Source organism: Mastigoproctus giganteus, chromosome 5 (genome assembly GCF_048544385.1).
Source record: "Mastigoproctus giganteus isolate SK-2022 chromosome 5, ASM4854438v1, whole genome shotgun sequence".
NCBI lineage: Eukaryota > Metazoa > Arthropoda > Arachnida > Uropygi > Thelyphonidae > Mastigoproctus > Mastigoproctus giganteus.
The window spans coordinates 239,467,727-239,483,699 of NC_143579.1; the positions used below are offsets into that span (position 1 = coordinate 239,467,727).

The window sequence follows — 15,973 nt, forward strand, 5'->3', positions numbered from 1 at the left end:
CTTCCTTAAATTTAGTCAAACTACCCACTTTCACAACACCAAATGGAAATTTGTTTTGAAAATCAACTAACCTCTGACTGCAAACAAATTTTCACATTTATCTCTAGCAATCATCCTTTCTCAGTTTAAATTTCTCTCATTGTGTGTTATCTAAGCAAGAGTAAGGATGCCATGAAAAGTTAGCTTGTTTAATCCATTCAAAGCCTTAAACACCTCCTTTGGAATGTCTAGTTTCCAGACATTGCAATTTGCAGAACTGAATTCTTTTTTGGTAAGAGTACCCTTTTGTTCTCCTTGTCTTATCTCAGTGCTTTCCTTGCACCTTTTCAGACAGAACCTTATCCTTTCTAAAACGAGGCTTCCAGATCTGTATACAGTACTCAAGATGTGGTCTTACCATTACCTTATGCAGTGGAATAATTATCTCTTTATCCCTCCTGGAAAAATTCCTGTATATTATCGACAAAAAAGCTCTCCTAGCAGCCAATCTCTGCACTGCTTAGAGAACTTCATGTCTGACAGTACAATTGCTGAATTGTGAAAGGATGGTTAGATGCTCCATTGAGACAATGCAATGGCTCTCTGGTCATCAGTTTCTGGCCAAAAAACAAATCCCTGCATGTGTGTGAACATGCAACCTGCTCAACTGACCTAGCCCCTGTGACTTTTTCTCTTCCCTAAACTGAAAAGTGTACTAAGGGGGTCCATTGAAGACATTCAGAAAAAAATGACTGAAGTGTTAAAAAAGACTTAACAGAAGTGACTTCCAGAAACATTTCTGTGCTTATAAGAAATATATGGAGTAGTATGCAAGCACAAGGCAATTATTCTGTAGGGAATAACTTGTAAGGTATGAAATATTCGTTACAATTTATTTTATTGCAACTGTCTTGCTATTTAATAGCCGCACCTCATATTTACATTAAAAATTTGTTTGTTTTAAATTTTTCAATCCCAATGCTCAGCTCACATTAGTGAAATTGTTCTTGTAGGGATAAAATCCTTTATTCTACATTTCATCCTAAAATCTTGCCCTTTATTATATAAACCCTGACTTTTCAATAAATATTCTGAGGATGTTAAAAAAGTAGCATATTTTGCAGTGGACTTGCTCCGAATCTCAAACTTCATTTTCTGCCTACACCAAAAAATTATAAATCAATTATTTTATAAATTATAATTTTATAATTTATAAAATGGAAACAGTGAAAGGAGTGAAGGTGGAGTTGGGTTTCTGGTCCATAAAGATTTTAAAAACAACATTTTGGAATTCAAAAGTACATCCCCAAGGGTGTCAAGACTAATACTCAAGATTTCTAAGAGGTAGAAGCTAAAGATTATAATGATTTATGCACCAACATCGAGCCATGATGATGAAGAGGTTGAAGAAATGTACACCGAAATTGAGTCTTCTAGATGAGCAGAAAACCCACTACACTATTATTATGGGGGACTTCAATGCTAAGGTTGGAAAAAGGCAAAACAGCGCAGAAAGAGGAACTATAGGAAATTTTGGAATTGGTGAAAGAAATAAAAGAGGTGAAAGACTTGTGGAATTTGCAGAATCTCAAGGACTGTCAGTAATGAACACTTTTTTTTAAAGAAAAGGGTGAACAGAAAGTGGACATGGAAGAGTCCAAATGGATTAACAACTAATGAAATCGACTTCATCCTCACTAACAGAAGATATATTGTGAATGATGTTACCGTCCTGAATAAGGTATATGTTGGAAGTGAACACAGAATGGTAAGATGTACACTTGATATAGATGTAGGAAAGGAAAAAACTGACTCGAGTAAATAATACAAAGGTCTTTGAGATAACAGAGGAGAAAAAGTAGTATGTACTGGAACTTAAGAACAAGTTTGAGCTTCTGCAGACTGCTCAGGACCAAGATATCGACGAGGAATATTACAACTTTCTGAAAGTGATAAAGCCCAAGAAACCTATAGGGAAACAGAAATCCAAAGAAGAAAAAATTAGTCAAGAAACACTTGTCATGATGAACCGAAGACAACAAATGAAGAGCAAGAAAAACACTGACAGGGAGAAAATTGAGTATACTGAGTTATGCAAAGCCATTAGAAAGAGACTCAGAGAGGACATAAGAAGATTTAACACAAGAAAAGTAGAACAAGCATTAAGGGAAAACAAAGGATTTAAATCAGCAGCCATGAGCAGTAATATAGAAAGACAAATGATACTGAAACTGAAGAATAGCGATGGTGTACTTATAAACAGCAGAGAAGGCATAATTCAAATAGCAGAAGACTACTATAGAGAATTATACAACGAGCGAGGGAATGATACCAGCAGTGGGGAGGATGGATTACAAAGTATCTACACATACGACATACCCAATATTCTTCCTGATGAGGTAGAACATGCATTGAAGAAAATGAAGAATCGGAAAGCCCCGGGGGAAGATGAAGTTACTGTAGAGTTGTTAAAATTGGGAGGAAGAGACATAGCACAAAAACTGGCAAGGCTCTTCATAAAGTGCATTAGAAAAGGTGGACGCCTAAGCAGTGGAATAATGCAGTCATAGTTTTGCTGCATAAGAAAGGAGATAAATTAGAAATTGGAAACTATAGACCAATTAGCTTGTTATCCCACATCTATAAGTTGGTCACAAGGGTCATTACTAACAGATTAGAAAGAATACTTGATGAAAATCAACCGAAAGAGCAAGCTGGCTTTAGGACAGGATTCTCAACTATGGATCACCTTCACGTAATATCACAGCTAATGGAGAAAGCAAATGAATATAAAACACCATTATGCCTGGGATTTGTGGATTATGAAAAGGCATTTGACTCCATACAGCATAAGGCAATGTTTCGGGCACTGGAAAGACAAGGCATAGATACCCCATATATTATGATTTTGAAGAAAATATATGAGAGTGCTACCTCCTTTATTAGACTAGACAAAGACAGTAGCAAATTTAAAATCGAGAAAGGAGTTTGACAAGGAGACACAATATCTCCGAAGCTGTTTACTGCTGCCCTTGAGGAAGCTTTCAGAAGATTAGACTGGTCGCAGAAAGGAGTCAGTGTGAACGGAGAGTACCTAAACCATTTACGATTTGCAGATGACATTGTGGTTATAAGCCACGATCCCAAAGAATTAGAGGAAAATCTTAATCAGTTATGCACAGTTAGTAAGGAATTTGGACTAAAGATGAATATGGCTAAAACAAAAGTAATGATGAACAAGTATGCCACGGAAAGGGAAATAATGATTGAAGGAGCAGTAATTGAAAAGGTGGAGTCATATACTTATCTGGGACAAGTTATTAGCTGTAATAATGATAAATGGCTGGAAGTCAAGAGAAGAATAAATTTTGGATGGATAGCATTCAGGAAATATAGTCACATACTGAAGAGCAATATCCCAGTTTGTCTGAAACGTAAAATAATGGACCAATGTATACTCCCCATCATGACTTATGGAAGTGAAACTTGGGCACTCACCAAAAGAATGGAAGAGAAGCTGAGAACTACACAGCGAAGAATGGAGCGAATCATATTGGGAATCAGACTGTTAGATAAGAAGAGAAACACATGGATTAGGCAACAAACTCAAGTAAAGGACATTCTTATCAAAACTAAAGAACTAAAATGGTCTTGGGCAGGATACATAGCTCGAAGACATGATAGAGAGAGAGAGAGATAATCTTTAATGCCCTTCATGGCCAAAAAGCCAGGGGTTTACATTTTTACAACCTCCCGAAACTTCTGGGAAAATAGAACAATTAATTTACAAAAACAGGTAATTTTACAAAGGAAAACATATTTTATACAAAGGAGAGAACTCCTTACGAGAGTTAGGTCTGATTGAGCTGACTTAACATCGAGATAAGAGCACCAGCTCAATCAGACAGGAACAGATGTAAGGTACACATGTCAATGCTTATTAGTCCTACTAGACATAATTTTTTTCCTGTAAGTCCGGTCAACAGCGAATTTGTTCAGGTCGGCGTCAAGTGCCTGGGTTTGCTTGAACATCTGCTGAGGGAGGAACCTGTCCGAGAGATGGAGTCGCGCTGAATGCGAGTAGAGCTCGGGATTGGCCCTAAGGGCAGCAGGGGGGATCCTCCAGCCACAGGTATCCCAGAATGAAGGTGTTGCGATTGTGCCTGTTATCATCTTGACTGTTGCTAGGAGGCGTTGGTCTTCGACTAAGGTGGGAAGCCGTGGAATCCCGAGAGAGTTGGCGAGCTGCGTGGTATGAATCAGAACTGGAAGGTTGTGCTTCCTGTTGGCCCACTTTAGGAGCCAGAATTCTGTGGCAAAGAGTGGTTTCTTTATTGATGGTGCCGCTGACGCCCAAATTTCAGCAGCATAGAGTAAAGGTGGAAAGATGATTGCTCTTATGTACCTCACGGTTGTCTTTTTATCTCTGATATGAAGGAGATGCTGTTTTGCTATCCACCGGAGTCTTGAAGCACGTGTGAGGAGCATGTCTATGTGTGCGTTGAATCGAAGTTTGGAGTCGAATACAACGCCCAGATCACGATGGCTGGATGCAATTGGGATGAGGGTGTTGCCGACCGAAGGCTGGAGAGAAGAAGGAGGTTGCTTCAATGAATACACCATGAATTCGGACTTAGCAGGATTGATCTTGAGCCCGAACTGGCAGAGGTAAGATGTGACTGCAGTGAGAGTGTTGTTAATTTCCGTTTTTACCAGATCAAGGTCTTGACCAGGAATGATGGGAGTAAGTATCTTGATATCATCTGCATAGCTCAGTAGACATCGAGAATGTGCAACCAGTGGGAAGATAATAGATGAGAACAGAAGGCCGGAAAGGACCCCTCCTTGTGGGACTCCTGCGGTGACGGATCTAGTAAGGGTGCGATCTCCTGTCTGAAGCTTTATAACTCTGTTATTCAGAAGAGAGGAGAGAAAGCATAATATGTTCCCTGTGATCTGGAAGTGGCATTCCAGGAGAGTGAGTAGTTGGTTTACTTGGACGGCATCAAATGCAGCCTCAATGTCTAAGTAAGTAACAGCTAGTTCGTGCCTTTTCTCGAATGCTGACAAGATAGTATTCGTTGTGGCTAGCAGATTTGTGATCGTTGATCTGTTTGGAAGGGAATAGTGAATTTGGGCTGGATTACTGGGCATGATCTGCTTGGTGAGGATCGGGAGTAAGGTCTTCTCCAGGAGCTTCAGCAGGCTGGAGGAGTTGGAGATGGGTCGAAAATGTTTAGGTTTCGATGGCGACTGAACTTTGGCTAAAGGTTTGATAAGATAGTTTTCCCATTGCTGTGGGAAAATCTGGTTCGAGAGTAACTGGTTGAAGATAATTAAAAGTGGCTGAATAATGTACGGACTTAGGCATTTGAGCATGAATTGGGGAACTCCATCATCACCAGTGGTTGACGAGGCAGGTAGAGAATTGATGGCGACGATCAGCTGTTGTTTTGTGATCTGAATGGTGTTCAACACTTCTTGCTGGGTGGGCTCTGTTAGTAGAGCCAGATCTGAGTTTGGCATGGGATTACGATTAAATCTTGTGACGAAATCGAGCCACAATTCAGGATCAAGTTGCAGAGGAAAATGATGGTTCACTTTCTTGTATGGAATTTTTCCTTTAGCCAGATCTCGGTTAACGTATAATTTGATTGCCTCAGATTTCATGCGATTAAATTGAGCCCGTGCCCTAGAATAAACGATGCGATCATTGATGACAGATGGACTAAGAAAATAACAGAATGGTACCCAAGAGGAGCTAGAAGAAAACCTGGAAGACAAAGGCGGAGATGGATAGATGAAATTCATGAGTTTTTGGGTAGTAAATGGATGGCCAGTGCTCAAAACAGAAGGAACTGGAAAGTTGCTGGAGAGGCCTTCATCCTGCAGTGGATTGAAAATGGCTGATGATGATGATGATAATTCCCATAATGTGTAGCTCTGTAAGGTGGTAGATCTATTTCTATTGGACACTTGGAATTTGCATTCTGGATGCCTATTATATCAAATATTCACCTTTCAGTGACACCGTTCACAATAAAATAAAATATTTGTGCAAAACATTTTGTTCTGTTAATTTTGTCGAGCCTTGTAAGTCTGGTCACTTCATTTTAAAGATATAGATCTGTTGTAGCAGGTGCAGAGAAGAGCAACAGGGTTGGTCAAGGACATAAAAGGGTACTCTTACAATGAAACTTCAGTTCTGCAAGTTGCAGTTCTTGGAAACTTAGCATTAGTAGAGGAATACGATGCAAGAAGCAAGCTAATGCAGCATCATCAAAAGATAAAAAAAAAAGCCCTCCCATTTCACCCCTCCATTCATTCCAAATGCCTGTCAAGCTCAGTCTTAAATTTATTAGGCTATCAACTTCCACAACAAAAGATGGAAGTGTTCCACAAATCAACCACCCGCTGGCTAAAGGCAAACTTCTGCACATCCATTCTACAACTGTCTTTCCTCAATTTGAATCTATGCCCCCTCAGGTTCTTGATCTGAACAAGAGGAAGAATCCCACAAGCATTTGGCTTGCTCAACCCATTCAAGGCCTTACACACCTCAATCAGCTCACCTTGATGGTGCCTACTCTCCAGGCACTGCAATTTGCAAAACTTAAGCTTTTCTTGGTAAGAGCACCCCTTTGTTCCCCCTCACCAATCTTGTTGCCCTTCTTTGTACTCGTTCTAGCAATTGTACATTCTTCCTAAAATGAGGCCTCCAAACCTGTATACAATGCTCTAGGTGTGGCCTGACCATTACCTTGTACAATGGGATAATCACCTCCCTGTCCCTACTAGCAAAATTCCTATATATCATTGACAAGACTCATGACCTGCCCTGGCAGGTCATGAGTCTTGACAGGCATTTGGAAACTTCATATTTGACTGCACAATTACCCCCAGGTTTTTTTCAATTTCCACTTCCCTGAGTGTAGTACCACACTGTTGTTACGTTTCTCTTCGGTTATTGCTACCATATGCAGTACTTTGCATTTGTCAATGTTAAACTTCAGTTGCCACTTCTCAGCCCATTTGCCCAACTTATCTAGATTCATTTGGAGTAGCATACTGTTGTTAACAACCCTGCCAACCTTTGTATCATCTGCAAACTTGGACATTAATCCTGATATACCTTCATCAATATCATTGATGAATACACAAAACAGCAATGGGCCCAGCACCAAACCCTGCGGAACTCCACTAATAACATTTGTCCACGACGAGCAGTGTCCATTGATTACCACTCTGTTGTTTCCCATTCAACCATCCCTTTATCCATTGTAGCAACTTACCCTTAATGCTATACCTCTCCAATTTGTACATCAGTTTTCCATGTGCAACAGTATCAAAAGCTTTCCTGAAATCCAAGTATATGATATCAAAAATTTTTGACATTCAGTTCCTTTGTGACCACATCATAGTATCCAATCAAATTGGTCTGACAAGACCTCCCTTTAACAAACCCATGCAGTATCTTAACTATTACTGCAGTCTTGTCTAGATGATCCTGCAATGCTTCTTTAACCAGTGACTCCATTATTTTCCCCTGAACACAAGTTAAACTAACAGGTCTATAGTTACTTATGTCACCTTTTGAACCACCCTTTGTGAATTGGTGATACATTTGTACATCTCCATTCCTCTATGGGAACCTTCCCTGAGTCCAAGAAAGCTCTTATAATTATGGCTAAGGGTTTGGTTACTTCCTTTGCTGCCTCCTTTAATATAACTGAATAGATCCCGTCCACTTAAACTTCAACAATTTCTCCTCCACTTTGTTCTCAGTTATTACAAAATCACTTAGCTCCCTGTTATTGTTTGATAAACTTCTGGCATTCCCCTCATTGAATAACTCCTCATGTGTAAATATAGATTCAATTTATCAGCTACCTGAGCATGATCATCTAGTCAACCCATCTATGTTAAGCAGTCCAATCTGATTAATCACTTTCCTTCTAGAGTTTACATAAATAAAGAACTCTTTGCTGTTTTTCTTTGTGTCCTTTGCCAAAGATTTCTCTCCTGCTTTCGCCTAACCTCCTTTGTGACTTGATTACAGACAAGTTTATATCTGCCATAGGCTTCTGTGTCACCTGATCATTTATATGCATCCCATAGATTTTTCTTCTCTGTCACAAGCCTCATTAATTCATCTGACATCCATTTTGGCCTGAACCTTGATTGTTTGTTTGTTATTTGGTTTTTAGGAGCATTAGCAACTAAGGCCATATTGCTCCGGAAAATGCGGTGGTCATTCACTGACCTTTCCTCATCCTCCGTATTTGGTGGTGAATGGCTCGAACCCCGGTCAAATCAAGAAGCATGTGCTACGCACTGCTGCTCGTTCCCACCTGGCTATGGAGGCGCCTGCCTGAACCTTGAACAATATTTCTTAGTTGGAATGAAAAGCGTAGTAGCAAGATTAAGTCCCTGAAGGCTTCCCATTTAGAATTCAACATTGGTAACATCATCAATTGGCTCCCACTGTACAGAATTTAAAAACTGCCTGAGACCCCTGTAGTCACCTTTACGAAAGCAAAAGCCCTTCTCTTTAGCCCTGATGGTAGTTACATCTTTAAGTAATTCACACATCAGTACATTGTGATTACTGTCACCCAGTGGTTACTTTATCTGCTAATTCTTAATGCATGAATAATCACTGCTGATAATCAGATCAAGCGTATTACTCCCTCTGGTTGCTTCTCGAACATGCTGCTGTAGTAAACAGTCATCCAATAAATCCAAAAAGTCTTGCTAGTGTGCGAGTAACCAACTCACAAGTTCCAGTCAATATCAGAAAGTTAAAATCCCCCATTATATAAGACATCCTGATTTACTGGCCCACTCCTATTTCTCTACACAATTGCTCATTATAGTCATCAGATTCATTAGGCCTATAACACACACCTACTCTCATTTTTCCTTTCCCAGTGCTTATATCACACCAAACAGACTCAACATTGCATTATTCACGAACATCAATTGGATGCACTTCCTTAGATTTTGTGTTTCTTAACTAACAGCATTACCCCTCCTCCCTTTCTGTACACATTGTACTCCCCAAATTTCAATTCTTCACTGCTTATATCTGTGTGACACCACATCTCTGATATCCCAACAATATCTGCCTTTGATGTCTTGAGTAGCATTTCAAGCTCATCAAATTTATTAACTGTACTCCTAGCATTGGTGTACATGCAAGTATACATGCACCTGTTTCTACTCTTAGTTACCCTAACACAGCCCATGTATTTATTTGTTCCACTATGACTCCCAATAGTCCTGGAAATCTCCATTGCCTTGCTTTACATGCCGCTGCTTATTCTAATAGAAGCTTGTAAGGGGGATGACCTGATTGAAGTGTTCAGGCTTTAAATGGATCGGGTAAACTAAATTGAAAAAGGATGTGTGCAGGACAGATTTGTAAATGTTTGCTTTCAGCCTGAAAGTAATTGATTGTTGGAACAAATTGCCATCTGTCATTGTGGAAGTCTGCAGTTAGAATAAATTTGAAGGAGAATTAGATGGGTTAGGTACTTTTTTTTTTTTTTTTACTGCTATATAAGTTTACTTTACTTGCATCATTTTCCACTACTAATACCAATATTGTATCTCAGATTGCAGCATATTCTTTGTGAGATGCATACCAAAATAATTAGTATTAATCATGCTGACCTCATTATACAAGTTAACATGGAGTAAAGTGACAAATAAAATAGAGCATAGCACAATGCAGGGCAGTCTACATCCAATGTTTTCAAATTTTCCCATTTCCTGGGACATCAACTTGTTTGTGTAAAGGATTTTGCCAAATTAAGTTGCCAATTGCTTTGATCACTTACAGAGTTCTGGCTGGATTTTGAGAATGAGATGACAGTTGTCATCTACTCTGAGTTTTTCACTATTTAAAGATATTATTGAAAAACTCAGAATAGATGACAACTCTCATCTCATTCTCCAAATCTAGCCAGAAGTGTATAGGTGATCAAGGCAACTTAATTTGGCAAAATCCTTTACACAAATGAGGTGATGTCCCAGAAAATGGAAAATTATGCAGAACCATATATGCTTTCCATAGGTACACAAAATTTTGCAAACCCCTACTCTTTAGGAATTCAGGTGGTTGTAATTGAAAGAAAGTGGGGTGGTAACCATTTTCTTGTTCTATAATTTTATAGAACAAGAAAATCTTCATTAAAAACTTGTCAGAATGATAAAATTTATATCCACATGCAATGCAAATCAGTGGAGGTTGCATTTCATTTATCTGCTTAAATTTATTAAATTGTGTTTCACATTTGAATAATTTCATGCAGTTTCTTTTAATGTCTTCTGATTTGTTGCAGTTACAGCTTTCAAGTGGCTAATTATAACATGAAATAAGGGGTTCATAGAAGAAGCTAGTATGAGTACCTGTTAAAATACAGGTTACTATACCTGTATATTCTTTCTAAAAACTGGAATTTATGAAGTGTGTGTGCATGCACACACACTTCATAAATTATGTTGTTTATTAAGCTGCTTTACTTATGTTAGTATTGTTAATTATTTTAATTTTTATTCCTTTCATTTTCTGTAGGAATTTGGCTACATTCACTTGTCAGCTGGGGACCTCTTACGTGAAGAGAGAAATACATCAGGATCTCAATATGGAGAATTGATTGAAAACCACATTAAGAATGGGACCATTGTACCTGTTGAGATTACATGCAGTCTGCTAGAAATTGTAATTTAAATTCTTTGTTGTCAAGACAATATTTTTAAAAGAATTTTTTAGAAATCTATTTTTAAGTAATAAATAAGGACGTTGTAAGTCACACTTGTGAAATCTTTATTGAAGGATTTCTTGATTGAATAGAAGAGTGCTTTTTATTTCAGCATGCTAGTGATGCTACCCATGTGGATTCACACTTAACTAAAGTTAGTTGTAAAAAGGTTCATGCACCTTCAGTGAACCAAAGCAATAATCAAACCAATTATTACAAATGCTATGATAAGCCTTGGAGCAGCAGCAACAACAACACACACACACACACAAAAGAAAAGAAAAGGCAACTTAGTTTGATGAATGTGCACTCCTAAGAAATGGGTGAATATTTTACAGATTTTATGTCCACATAAATGAAAGAGAGAATCTTCATTGTAATATCAGTACAGGCAGCCCCTGTACAACACGGTTTCGCTCTAACACAATTGATAAATTGTGGAAATCCTCGCACAACATGGTACTTATATAACACGGTTAGAGAATTTCGGCAAACCTTGCAAAGCAAATTATCAACTTATTATAGTAGGGTTACCTGTAATTTAATACATAAACCAGTATTTGTGTCTGTAAATTGCCTGTGTTCTCTGGTCGATTTGCCTGTTTTGCTGGATTAAAAAAACCTTGCTATCTGTGCCTGAGACTGACTAACTCAGCCATGGAGTGAAAATGGGGGGGGGGGGGGGGAAACCAACATTTCCCATTTAAGCTGTTCATCCCCTCTAACAGTTTATCTAGTTCTTCCCTGAATTTATTAAAATTTCCACTTCTATAACATCAGATGGGAGTTTGTTCCAACAATCAGCCAACTTCTGCCTAAATGCAAATTTCCACGTCTAACTTTGCAATGTTTCCCTTTATGGTTACAAATTCAATGGTTCATAACCTATGACACCAGTGGTTTCATAATAAAGCAAATAAAAGTAGCGTACTGCTTTATGTATTTACAAATAAAAATCATGAACAAAAAATTAACAACAAATGAGAAAACCCCTCATAAATGGGTTTTTTGATTGAGCTGGCTTCTCATTAAGATAAAGAGGTCATTCCCAATCAGACAGAAGAAACACTTGAAGGAAGTTGAATTATCGGAGGTGAGATGTGTTATTGAGAATTTCATTTCTGCACCTCTGAGCAGCAGATTTGTTCAGGTCAGTATCAAGATTCTGAAGTGTCTGTTTGAGCATCTGATATGGTAGAAACCTGTCTAAAAGATGGAGTCTTATTGAACATGGACAGAGCTCTAGAACCCCTAGGGCAGCAGAAGGGATCCTCCAGCCACCTGGAACAAAGGTGTTGAGATTATACCTGTTATCACTTTGATTATTGCTAGGAGGCATTGGGTGTTAATTAAGGTGGGGGGGACATGGAATCCCCAACTGTTAGCTAGCTCTAGTGTGATTCTCAGTTGGAATGGCTCCTCCGTAGCCAGGTGGGCAGGAGCACTCTCCTGCTTCTTGATTAGACCGGGGTTCGAGCCAGTGACCACCGCATATCCCTGGAACAATATGGCCTTAGTTGCTAATGCTCCTAAAAACCAAATAACAAACAAACAACAAACTCAGTTGTGTTTCTTGTTGGAACAACCTTCAGGAGCCAGAATTCTGCAGCAAAGAGTTTAATTGTTGTTGGTGTTACTGAAGCCTAAATTTCAGCTGTATAAAGGTGGAAAGACAACTGTTCTGATGTACCTGACAGTTGTTGTTTCGTCAGTTATATGTAGATGTTGCTTAACTATCCATTGGAGTCTTAAAGCACATGTGAGTAGCATCTCTTAAGTGGGCATTGAATTGGAGTTTGGAATCAAACTCAACCTTAGTCTCTATGACTGGATACAGTAGGAATGAGGGTACTTCTGACAAATGGCTGGAGTGATGATGGCTTTTGCTTCAGTGACCGTATCATGAATTCATATTTGTCAGGATTGATTTTTAGCTCAAACTGATAGAAATAAGATGCAACTGTGGAGAGTGTATTGTTTGAGTGTTAGTTTTTGTCAGGTCATAGGTCTTGACATAGATTAATGGGAGTAAGAATTTTTATATCATTAGCATAGCTTAGCAATATTGATTATGTGCAACCAGCTGGAACCAGGGGACATAAGCTGAAACAGAAGGCCAGAGAGGATCCCTCCTTGTGGAATTCTAGCAGTGATAGACCTTGCAAGGGTGCAATGCCCTGTTTGAAGCTTTACTACTCTGTCTCACAGAAGAGAAGACAGTGGCATTCTAGTAGTGTGAGAAGTTGGTTTAGTTGAACAGCATCTAAGGCAGCCTTGTGTTCAAGTAAGTGATAGTTACTGGGCAGTATCTGCTTAGTGAGGACATGGAATAGAGCTTTCTCCAGAAGCTTCGGCAGGCTAGAAGAGTTGGAGATGTGCCTGTAATGCTTAACTTATGATGGCAATTGCACTTTGGCTATAGATCTGATAAGGTAGTTGTTCCACTGCTGTGGAAAAATCTGATGTGAGAGAAATTGATTAAAAATTATTGAAAGTGGCGGTATAATGTATACTGAGGCATTTATGCATGAATTGAGGAACCCCATTACTATCATCATCATCAGTCAATGGTGATAATGGAGTCATCACCTGATGTTTCATAATTATGGATAATTATGGCATTTAACACTTCATGCTGGGTAGGCTTTAGTGTTTGGAGTGGGGTTACATGAAACCTGGTGATGAATTGGGCCAAAATTGTGGGTCAAGTTGCTGAGGAAAGACCAGACTCCGTTGTTTATATGGGATTTTGACTTTAACCAGATTTCTATTAACATATATTTTGATTGCCTGAAATTTCAGGCAGTTGAATCGATCCCATGCTCTTGAATAGACACAATCACTTAACATTTAATGTTTGCTTCCACGTTCAGTGGAGTTGGTGTTTCAGCTGGAAACTAATGCAGCCATGTTGATCCAGTTTGTGAAAATATTTAAAATGTCTCTAGTCAAATGTCTCTAACACCTCTTAGGGACAAATGCGACTATAATGCATTTATCCACATCAGGCAAGTAGGTTCCAATGATGTCAACCTTTTTTTTTTTATTTTTTTTTTTTTTTTTTTAGCCTTTTTGGTTTCTGACTTGGCAGTTGGTAAGTATACAAGCACTTATATTGGCATGTATGTGATTTGAGTCAATGTTTCTATGATGTAGTCCAGGGTGCATGGGATTGAAACAGGGATAAGGTCTAAGTGGTTATGCCCACTTGTTGGTGCCTCATTAATTAATTTGGGTTAACAGCTAAAGTGCACAAGAAAATTCTTTTTTCAAGTAAGGCAGCTGTGGACCTAATGCAGATCAGGTGGGATACAACTGATTAATTATCCAGTAGGAACCTTTGAGGATGAGTTGTTGAGAGAGGTTGCAGTGTGATGAAGATTGCTTTGTAACTGGGTGAGTTGTTGGATTTAGTATGCAATAGCTGATAGTATACAATAGTTGATAGATTTAGTATGCAATAGCTTGAATGCTGGCCACTAAAATATTGCAATGCCACCTCCACCTCTATGTCCAGTACAGGATGTGAATAATAATAGTCCAAAACTGGCTGGAGCAGACACAGCTAGGAAGTCGTGATCATCATCAATCCAGGTTTCAGTGATGCCAAACAGATCATTATGCCCCAGCAGCAAAGTCTGCTACAAGGTGTCAAGCTTGTTCCTTAGAGTATATGCATTCTGATATAACATGGTGCACATGGTTGCTTTAGGCAGATTGATGTGAACTGGTGGGGAGGAGGAGGGGGGCCTCTGACATGGGGCAACACAGCGCTGTAGGATATATCTGAAAGAAAAGAAACAAGTGCAGAGAGCAGCTGAAGTATATTTTTTGATTGAGTAGGTGACTCCTATTTCAACATGTTAGTGATGCCACATAGCAGAAATATTCTTGATTGGGGATGGGTGGGACGATACATAAGTTGAAACTTAACTAAAGTTATCTGTACCTGACCCTAGTTGGGGTTTCTGTAGAATCCCAAAACATAACATTTCAATAAATAACATACACAACTTAACACTAATAAAAGAGGGGTTTTTTTTTTTTTTTCCTCTTTCCTTCATTAGTGTCGATTTCCATCAGAAAATTTGCGAAGCTCCCCTTTCTCCTCTTTGACAATCCCAGTTATTGGGTTCCTCAACCACCATTCATTTGTCCTAATTATTCATTACATGATTCCTTCTGCTGTAAAGGGTGGAACCTCTGCATGTATCTGTTCTGATATATTCATTAAATTTCTGATCTGAAATCTCTTATTGATCTCTTCTGGCTTAAAAATTTCTTTACCTAATTCTCTCAAATTCATTTGTTGTCTCTGTCACTTTTGCAACTGAACAAATCACTCAGAATTTAACTTTTTTTCTTTGAAACTGCTTTTTCCATTCTAATGTTCCTAACATTGAAGTAATTTTGCTTGGAGATTTTTGATATTCATAACTTCAGTTTTTGTGTTGTTGCCCAAGATAAAGCACACCTAGATCTTAGAAGTATTATTATTATCATTGGCATCAGCCATATGGTACAAGGAAGTCTGAGCCTTATGCTGCACCAGCTAAAAAAAATTTGAGTACCTTGAGAGAGAGAGAGAGAGAGAATGATGATATCCAGCCAGCTCAGGACCCTGGGTGTGCCAAGCCTCATCTGTCAATGGTACACCAGATGTGAGCCCCTGGGGTTATGGAGGATTTGCTATTACTAATGGTTTCCCGCAACTTGTTCATTTACTTCCACACTACTCTGCAATCATAACTACACACCAGACACTGCATGGTTAACACGAAGAGGTTATTCTCACCAAAGCATGAATTGGCTATACCAACTTAACACATTTATGTTTACTTAAAGGCAACATTTCCCTTTCACTCTGTAAATCATTTATCCCTACATTCTGTAACATCTTTTTCTTAACTCTTTCCTATTGGTCTGCTGGGTATGCATGTTTTCAAATATGCCTAAGAGTAGATGAACCTCTAGAATTAAATTACATTGTTGGAAATTTTATGCATATCTGGCTGAAATCTTTGCTTAATTGAAAAGGACTAATTTACTTTTTCATTTTTGAATGCCTTAATTTCGTTAATTTTATTTTTCCTGTCTGTGACAAAATACTCTCCACAAACGAGGTGACACACACAAATTTGGCCATAACAGCCCTTGTGCCAGTAAAACATATTCCAAGAACAACCCTATAGGATACTTTGGCTAATTACGTCAGATGTCATTTTTGC

At 38.7% G+C, this 15,973-nt stretch overlaps 1 protein-coding gene across 1 annotated transcript in view; it reads left to right on the forward strand.

The window, feature by feature from the left end:
- Positions 1-15,973, forward strand: part of Cmpk (cytidine/uridine monophosphate kinase Dak1) — a 91,104-nt gene that overhangs the window by 10,953 nt on the left and 64,178 nt on the right. Inside the window, exon 3 of the mRNA XM_090374862.1 lies at positions 10,559-10,705. Coding sequence (XP_090230988.1) covers positions 10,559-10,705 — 147 coding nt within the window. The remainder of the gene's footprint in view (positions 1-10,558; positions 10,706-15,973) is intronic.